The sequence below is a fragment of the Lepisma saccharinum genome, chromosome 20 (assembly GCF_977018435.1).
Source record: "Lepisma saccharinum chromosome 20, izLepSacc3.1, whole genome shotgun sequence".
NCBI lineage: Eukaryota > Metazoa > Arthropoda > Insecta > Zygentoma > Lepismatidae > Lepisma > Lepisma saccharinum.
The window spans coordinates 13053431-13063379 of NC_139248.1; the positions used below are offsets into that span (position 1 = coordinate 13053431).

At 36.1% G+C, this 9949-nt stretch overlaps 1 protein-coding gene across 2 annotated transcripts in view; it reads left to right on the forward strand.

Moving 5' to 3' along the window:
- LOC146003733 (uncharacterized) overlaps positions 1-9949 on the forward strand; it is a 39956-nt gene extending 30007 nt beyond the window's left edge. Inside the window, exons 2-4 of one of the 2 annotated variants that reach the window (XM_083142129.1) lie at positions 1062-2353; positions 4472-4851; positions 9450-9949. In XM_083142129.1, coding sequence (XP_082998255.1) covers positions 1082-2353; positions 4472-4816 — 1617 coding nt within the window. In that variant the 5' untranslated portion in view covers positions 1062-1081 and the 3' untranslated portion in view covers positions 4817-4851; positions 9450-9949. Of the gene's footprint in view, positions 1-1061; positions 2354-4471 lie in introns of both variants that reach the window. The other variant, XM_083142126.1, reaches the window with a different exon arrangement.

Consider the following 9949-nt stretch of genomic DNA (forward strand, 5'->3'; position numbering starts at 1 on the left):
AGTAGTGCACTCTCAAACAATAGTCTCACAAAAATAACAAACTGCACTTGAAATAAAAAGAACCTGTGCAAGCTTTTGGTGATGATGCATTTTTGGTTAAGTAGTTCTCCATACTAATACATACATGACCAGTAATGTTCCAACAAACACCAAGCAACATTAAAGTGATGCTTCCACTACAACTCGAATGTGCCATGCAAATTCAGTTGTTGTGCAACTGCGTGAGGGGTGGGATTGGGGAGTGCTGAAGCAGCTCCTGTAGTCTGGACCAGAGGCACCAAATTAAGATAAATTGTAGGGGGGAGGGGGACAAGATCAGCATAAACAATACTTTATATATGTAAATGTACATAAAATGTGTCCTACGTGAATTTTTGCCCCCCCCCCCCCCAAAGTCTGCGCCTATGGTCTGGACTTGAGTTCATGTGACTATGACGTGAAGCTACAAGATCCTCTACGAGGATGTCTCTTCAAGACCATTGATGACACAGTGTATGCCTTATGTTAAAATGATTCCGCTGACAGGAGCAGAAAATTGCCAGAAATTTGGCAACATGCGCTATACTCAGCCAGATACTATTATGAAGGAATATACAGTAAACTCATCCTCCACAATTATATAAGTAGACAGTTACAATCATTTAATATTTTTTTTAAAAAAAATTATCCTCGTATATCATCAGGTAGGCCTAAATACTGTTTTGTGGATAATGTTATCATGGACTGTGCATGTTTTAATTCATCATGTTCTAAAGCGACATATCTGAATGTCAAGTAGTGTGAATTACCAACAACAATAAAATGTTTGCACAGATGATGTAATGTATTCAAACTTCACATACTTCAGTCACTTCTCCTGAAAAGTTAGTGCACATGGGCTTAGTTTTCAGCCAGCGATATGAGTTAATATGTATTTTTAAAATCGTTACATGACTTTACATCAGTTTTCCATAAGCTAAACTGAGCATAAAAATTATATTGAATCATTAGTAATATGTAAGATTAGATAAGCGATAAAGAAAAATGCAAAGTAAATATGATATATTTATTCTTTGTTTCAGAGACATCTCTGTATACAAATATGAATGAACCAGCACTTCCCAGTGATTTGCAAACAGTGTACGTATGGAAACCAGAAAAGATTGGCTCCTTCAATTCAGCAGATTATATTATCCACAAAATAAGAGAAAAGCTAGATGAATGCAATGATGATTATGACAAAAACTGGACGAACATAACACTGAAGACAGTTTTGTCGTATGAACAAGCCAATCAGGGTAAGAAGCAAGCTGCGTTAAAAGAAATTGAAGAATGTTTACATTTAATGCGCCAGCCACGTAACGACTTCCTTTTGAAACATGCGGAAGGGATTAAGCACACATTGATTGGATCCAAGCTTTGTATTCGCAAGTTGATGGGCCACATTGTACAGAGAGATGAACTGCGACCTTTTAACGAACTGAATGATGTTAACAAAGCTGCAGTTTATGGATTAAAAGCTGCTGTGTTTTTGGAATATGGGGAATCTGGGTGGAATACAGCTGCTTATTGTGCACAGATGGCCAGGGACCTGGAAAATATGGAACCAGAGTGGTATTACCTCTCAGGTAAAGTTCTATGCAGAATGCGGAGGCATAAAGATTTGTCAGAAATACCCTCAGAGGAAGAGTTAAGTTACTTTGAAGGAGCAATGAAGCTGACAACAAACAATCGACCTGCATACAAAGTACTGTTGGCACAGTCATATATGGAATATGCTAGAACTACCCATTATCATAAGACATTTGCAGATATAAATTACAATAAGACACGTTCTGAAATGTGTAAGAAGGCAAAACAAATATATGAAGACTTACGACAAGCTGCTGGGAATTGCCCGAATACATATGCACGGTGTGCACAAGGCTATTCTAAAATGCCTGTACCTTTTAGAGATATCGAAAAGGCAAAATTTTGCATTCGCAAAGCATTGGAACTCTCACCAAGGAATCCATTCGTTAACCATGTAGCTGGGAAATTGCGTGAGTACATTGGGAATTTCGAGCTTGCAAGGAACCACTATGAAATTGCAAAAGATCATTTCGAGCTTGCAAGGAACCACTATGAAATTGCAAAAGATCAAAAAGTATTTGGAGCTACATTGGATTTTATCAACCTCGAATTGAAATTAAATGACACTTATGATCCAACTGCAGATATTAAAGAGGCTATCACTTGGTTTCTTGCTGTACAAAGGCAAGTACAGCTTCGCTGTTTTCTTGGAATATACTGTTGTCTTTGCGACAGGCAAATGGATGCCATAAAGGAGTGGATGAAAGCTGTTCTACTGTCATCCAGATTTCCACCCCTTGAGGTAAGACATTGCTTTGTTAACATACTTGCTATTTCAAAGGTTTCTATTGTAGCAAACAATTTTCTAAAAGTCTTGTGAAAAATTTAGCTACTTTTAATAATACAGGTACCATGTCTGTAGTTATGATTTATCCTCAAATTTATACTTGAGGAAGGGATGTAACTTCGTTTTTAGGGGGAGTAAGGATAAATTTAGTTATAAACTGGACGTGGACGTTTATGAAAAAAATTAGGTGGTGTTAAAAAAATTCCATGGGGGGGGGGGGGAGGTTGCTTGTTTATAAAGTCACTTGCTTCATTCATATATTAATTATGCAATTTTTTATGTATTATCGTTCTTCGCATATTGTTTTTTATTTTCTTTGTCACTTTCCTGTGGACAAGAGAGTGGCACAAGAGGCCGAAACACACCTGCTTTAATAAGGACTTCATTATTATTATTATTATGAAGGGATGCTGTGCCAGTCTTTTTTTCTACTTTCTTTGCCCAACAAAACTTTGTCTTGTGTGGAAATAGATGGGAGAATTTGTATTTATTGATCTTCTTTTACTTTTTCATGTTATAGAATAGACTGTAGTTTATAAATTTCCAAGGACAATTTATTTTGATTGTCAGCAGTAAGAATACTGTAAAAGTTGACATCTCTTTTCTACAGTGACTGGTTGGAGTGCTAATGGAGGAGAGAAAATTACTCTGTACCACTCTGCCCAGGACTGTCCCTTCAATTTCAGCTAATCATTGTCCTCATCGGCACATTAGCCATAAGTGGCAGAGGAGAATCACAATATAATAAAAATACAAATAAGACCCATGCCCAGATTGGGACTCAAACTGGGAATGTGGTTTGAGAGTTAATCTGACTGCTATGCTTGCTCACTAATGAAATAGATAAGATTTATGAAATGAACAAAGGTATGTAGATTAAAGTAACTCTCCACAGCGCACGTTCATACAAGTTGCAAAACAGTCAGGTTATAACACCATTAAACCTTGTTTCCATGATATGAAAAACTCAATATGCTGATTAAGGCAGAAATTTATTTTATTATAAAACATAAATTAAACGTAACGTTTCAACCTTCTAGCAAGGTCTTCTTCAGACTCTGTACCAAGTACAAATGTAACAAGGTACACAACAGGAGGATATCTATACACAAAAATACTCCCCTCCAGACTATTAGAAAGTAGTTCTGGAACAATCTAGCAGGGTGCAAAATCAAGGAGGGGGGATTCTCTTCACAACCAACAATCTTGTCCTAAAAAAATCCCCCATCAGAAATTTCTGGGGGGGGGGTTGTTAACAAAGATAAGCAATTCGTTGTAAGCATAAATATACTTTATTAAGAAATAACAAAAAGTAGAAAGAACAAAGGATAATGTAACGTCCATCTGTGTGAGTTTGCGAGTGTTGAATGCTTTCTCTTTCTAGAGACCATTCACAAATAAGAAGTTGTTAGGATATTACATATTTTTGTGTGTAGTTATATTTGTGTGTGTGTCTGTAAATTAATATCATCCTCCCCCCACCAATGTCTCCAATTTTTTCGGATCAGTAGGTGGGTAATGCTTCCTTTTACTTGTTAAACTCCAAATTTTACTTCTCTTTATATTTTTTTTAATCACTGTTAATCTACCATGGGTTTCTTGTGTAGCCTTTTTTTTTAAAAAAAAAAATCATTTTGACAGAGCTTGCACGGTGTGGACAAAATCTCAACCACGGTATGGGATGTACATATCTTCACACTGATAGTGAGTGTTGATAGAAATAGTGGGAAGACTTTGATGGTGTTGTGATTCTAATCTGGCTTCTGGCACATAAAAAATCCATAATGGGAAAAACTATAGCCGCATTCATCAGTGGCGTGCCCAGACTTTCGAAAGGGAAGGGTTATGTATATTTTTCTTGGTAGTCAGCCCTCGTTTTGCCATATTTTCCTACGTTTCACATTCTTTTTTTTAGGAATATATACTGGGCCAAAGGGGGCACGCCACTGCATACAGTACATGTATACTGTCACACTGATGTTACAATTTAAATACTTGATTTTATCTATTATGTACCACTAATGTGTCATTTTTGTGTTTTTATATCCGTTTTGTTTTTCCACATATTTACAGGCATTGAAAATCATGTATCGAGGAACATTTTTAAAGCTAAATATCATTCAGCTTTTGGCTAACGAGGTACAGTTAGCAAAGGACAATGCAAACCATGAGGAACTTGAATATTTAACGAAGACTTCAGATTTCTTGAGGATAAAATACCCACAGGAAATTGCACGAATCGAAGAGGAAATCCCACGAATCTCTGCAAAAGAGAAAATTGAAGAGCAAATGTGGATAAGAAAGAACTATAGTACAAGCAGCTACATGCATGTCCATCAAAAACAAGATAATAGAAGGCAGAAGCGTGGGAATCTTACATCTTCCAAAAGTTTGAGGAAGAGGAGGAGATACTTCTAATTTGCAAATACTTGTCACTTATCTGTTGCGGAAATGTAAGCCCTAACATTTTTTTTCTTTTTTATTGTCTAAACTTTTAAGGAAGGAGTAAATTAAGGCTGAGCCAATGACGATGTATCGGTATCAGAAAGTATCAGCTGGAATTTATTTACCGATACCGGCCAATACTTTTCTGGCATTTTGGTCTGTCACGGACTTTGCAAAAATGCCAGATGACACTTTTGCAGAGTCTAATTATCCTGGAAGTTTTGCAATAACATGTAATTTAATAATCTGATGTAAGACTTGATTATTTTAAAGCAAAAATGTTGGTAAATTGATTACTACTTCCCAGCGGCAGCTCGTGACTTTTCACAAATGCGTGCTACAGGTAGATGTTGTTTCTTGCACTTACAATTATCCCCCTCCCCCCACACAAACACATACACATTTACACACTCACTTGGAGTTGCTAGCGTACGAAGGGTTTTTCCCGAGGGGTCTGGAATTGTAAAGGTCTGTATCACACAGCTGCTTTCTACGTACGGCCGGAATAAGCTATAAAATATTTTGCAATCACCGATTTTAGTCTTCATTTTAAGTTATTCAAAGACAAAAATGGTAATGTGAGATTATTTTAAGGGGTGTTCGCATTTAACACGGTTTTTTTTGTTTCCGAGTACTTTGCTGCTTTCGTCCGAAACTCAAAATTTGGAGATGAGCCCCCATCAATTTCCTAGCCCCAACCTCTCGTACGCCACTGCTTGGAACAACAGAGCACAACTGTCCTTTACAATGACTGCTCCATATGCCACGCGCATGACCGTGAACTGCACGAAAAAAATAAATTGTGTCTGATTCTGTAAAGCTATCCGCAAACTTTCTTCTTATACTGAGATGTCAACACTTACTGTGCTGTGGATCTGTGTAGCATGCTAGCAGACGAATTTCGCGAGCTGATCGGCTCTGACCCTATCTCCCCCATAGAACCGAGGGGTATTCGGCCTCGAGGTGGCGAAAACGTGCTATGAAGCCAATAGTACGCTATTCGTTGTAGGTTAAGAGCGTGAGGAAAATGCATAGCGTGCTGCAAATTTTTGAGCCTCTTAACGTGAGAAGTTTCATTTCACTGCAGTGTTTTATTAAACTTCTTCAATCTATGAAATGTGTCCCTTTCTTTCTTTTCATCTTAGTAAATTGAGTAGTGTGCTATAGTACGGTAGCACGTATTATGCAGCCGCCACTGCTACTTTCATCTAGTCAAAACACCTATAACTCATTTATTTCATCCTTTTTAACATTGCTACTTATTTATTCTGCATTGTGGAACATTGTATAAGGTGTAATTATAAATTTCTCACGAAAATAATTTCAATTTTTCATATTACGAGTAATTATTGTTGTTCCTTTTTTTTCGCTTGCGTGACACACAATATGGCTTGAGCGTTCTGGATCATCGTGCGTTGTGCTTGTGTTTTGTCAATTTGGAGTGGGGTATGCAGTGTTTCCAACCTTCTAAACCAAAAAATACCTACTTCTGTGCTACTAATTTTCTGTTCTTTCTCTGGTTTGAAATTATGCTAATATCCAAAATTGGGTCATATAACCATTGATGGTAAGGTTAGGTTAGGCAAGCATAGTTAAAATTTGGGGTCATAGAATCATGCACGGGTAGCCCCATGAATCATTCCCGTTAAGGTTAGGTTAGGCAAGCATAGCTAAAATTTGGGGTCACGTCATCTTCTTGAAAAAAACATGGGGTTGTTGGAAACTGTGACAGGAGGTTACATCATGAAACGCACGGAAATCCAATGACAATTGCGATATTTTTATACATATAAACATGAATTATCGCTAAAAGAGATGAATATTCATATTGATGCAGGTGCGACTTACTCACATAATATAAATTATCAGTACAATATAAAAAGAAAAAATATTTTATAAAATACCTATGTATTTTACAATTTAAAAAGAGATGAAACGATGACAGAAAATACATTCGGGAACTTCAACAATGCTACAGAAAGTTGCTTGCGTAAGTAGTTTCTTCTGTAAAAATGAATCCGTTTTGACTAGATCAAAGTGTTACCTTAAACTGATTCATATAATAAGAGTAGAATACTTACACACAAAAGTTATTCAACATTTTGAACAACTTTTATTTTAATTATTACAATTTTCAAGTATTGGCATCAGTATCAGTTCAACGTGGTATTGGCTCAGCCCTAGAGTAAATGTACTACTGATATTACTTCCCTAACATCTGATATTGATTTTCTGTGTCTACTTCCCCCAGGAATTTCCACATGGAGCCATTTCTTAATTCAATTTAGTACCGGGACAAGTTAATCAACAAAAATTATACATTACAAGGTACTTTCTTTTTAAAAGTAATGCATTACTGTTACTTAACCCAAAACGAAACCTGTACGAAGTAGAGTAGTGTGTGTGATGTTTCATATTATGTGCACTGTATGAGAAACTATTGTGTTATTTTCAAAGAAAAGTTGCGTTACATTGCCATACAGTGCATATCTTACCATATATGCAGGGTGTCTGAGAAGTCCTCTTGCCCATACACTATATTACACATATTTATTTATTATAACTTATGTATCTTTTTATTTATATTATAACTAGAGCCCGGAAGTTTAGCAAAGTGCATTTTTTTTCCTGTTGGATTTATTGATAACATTTTTCTTTTTATACATTTTTTATGTTCTAGCTAATGTTGTAGACATTTTTTTTTAATTTTGCCTATTTTGTACCCTACTGCCTATATTTTTTAAATTTTAATGCCTTTCTTTTTGCAATTTCCAATTAAATTTTAGAATGTTTTTTAAAAAATTGTATGTAACTTATTTTTCTGACAAGAACATTATTTATTAGCACATAATGGTGCTGTCAGCTGTAAAAAAGGGGTGAAACTCTTGTAGCATCCATGAAACTCTTCGAGGAATCAGTGCAACACCTGATGGAAGTGCCAGGGGAAAAGAGGTTAGCTGTTGCAGAAAAGTGCAAACATTTATTGAGGACAGGGGCGATTCCTCCATGTAGGAAGTGAACTTCCTACAGTTCATTTTTACTTATTTCCAGTTCTCTAATTTTTAGGAGTTTAATGTGTGTTATAAAATTATGAGTGCAATGTACGTACAATTGCCTAGGTTAGCTACTGTGTAGAGTTGACGGCCCTCGCTTGCTCCAGTAGCAGTCCAAAGACTATGGACATAGAGGCTTTTCTGCCACTCGCTGAGGAACATCGGCTGTCATCTTGACAGATGGGTGGGGTGGAAGGGGCAGTGCAAGGTAGTGGGGAAATGTTACGAAGATCGGCGAGGATCGAGGAACAAGCAAAACAAAATGTTACTAAACGAAGCACAATTTGATATTTGCTGGCACTTAACACCATTTCTAGCATAATCTGCGAACGCCAATCCCTGGGAGAGGGAAATCGAATTCAAAGGAATATGTTTTCAGGAAATCAAAATAAAATTATGTCCAAATCTTATTTCTACTGCACCAGCGGACATTTTTCAAACGAAAGGTAGTATGCCAATCCACGGAAAGCTTTTTTACAACCATGCCACAATCAATCCTCTGTCTCTTCATTCTGCCCGATTTAATTCGTCAGTAGATTTTATGGTAGGAAATTGGTAGAAAGTTGGAGGTAAACAATTTTCTCAAACCTTTTTAAGTTCGAACCCATGTCATTTGTTGCACCATTTTAAACAATTTGGGGGGGGGGGGAATTTACACTATTACGTAACTGTTAAAAATAAGTAACGCAAGTTCAAAACTCTAGAAAAGCATATGCAGAATTACAATTATCCAAAAATAATAATAAATCCTACCACAATTTAGAAGCATTTAGCATAATTTCGAAGTTTCAGCAACAGCTCTTATTATCCTCAATCCACACGACAGGGAGGGGGAAGAAAATATAAATTCTTGCAAAATCTGAAATATAGTCAGTTATTTTCGTCGACTTTTATAGGTTCACATTTAAATATTTCGTAGTTCAAAGTGAGGAGCACCTTGAGTATGGGCCTGCAGCTAACATTCTAAATCCAATGGGTAGTATAAGCAAGACATGTTAATATAATTGAACCCATTTTTCAAACCTTCCTCTGTTTACCATAACTTCTTCCTACACTCCGAAAACGCTACGAGTCGCCACTGAATGAGTGCAAATGAGGAATTGGAAAAATTGAAAACCTGTGATATTCTTAAAGGGTCAAATTATTTTCTTAAGGATACGAATCCAGCTACAATAGCCTGTTTCATGTATGGTCCAATTACTTCTGTCGAAGTAGAGAGGTAATTTTCTGTTATGGAAAAAGCATTCTGTCTGACAGACAGCTATCTATGAATATCGAAAACTTAGAAAAACTAGTGGTTATGTCCAATCCATGTAGATTTTAAGTACTTGAATGAAATTTTAGATGTAAGTGACCTGGAATTTGCCACTTTTATCGGTCTAGTATGCTTATTTTTTTGCTTTTGGTACATACCAATTTTCCACATTATAAATACATTTTTGCCTGCCTATTTTAACCAAAATAAATGCCCCCTTATATTACATTAGAGTATATCATTTGTCCCGTGTGTTGTCATTCATGCACCCATACACTTATTACTAACCATTTTTCAGCACTGTGACCACGTTGGCTCACATCCTGGCTCAACACTAATTCGAGAGAGTTCTATGTGACCTTCAGAGCATGGATGCCAACCATGCAAACGAAATCATTCCCAAACAACTGAATATCTGCCAATTGTCATCTTCTGCCAATTGTCAACAGATGCAACAGGATAGATGCAAGTGGGAGTATGGGGACTTCTTGGACACACTGTATATGGCTTGATTGAGTGTATGACAAAAGTATTATTTTACTTTCAAAGGAAAGTTATATGGTACTTTATCCTGTTGATTCAATATATATATATGTATATATATTTCTTTATATTAATGTATGGCATAAATATTTCTACAATGTGAACAGAATTTTGTTAGTAATACATATCTATTATATGTATAAATATGGTGGATATATACTGTAACCATCATGATAATGTATGAATTGTTTTAATTGCAGCTATTTGTACTACAAATGTAGTTATAATATATGTACAGTTATAATAAAAGCGAAC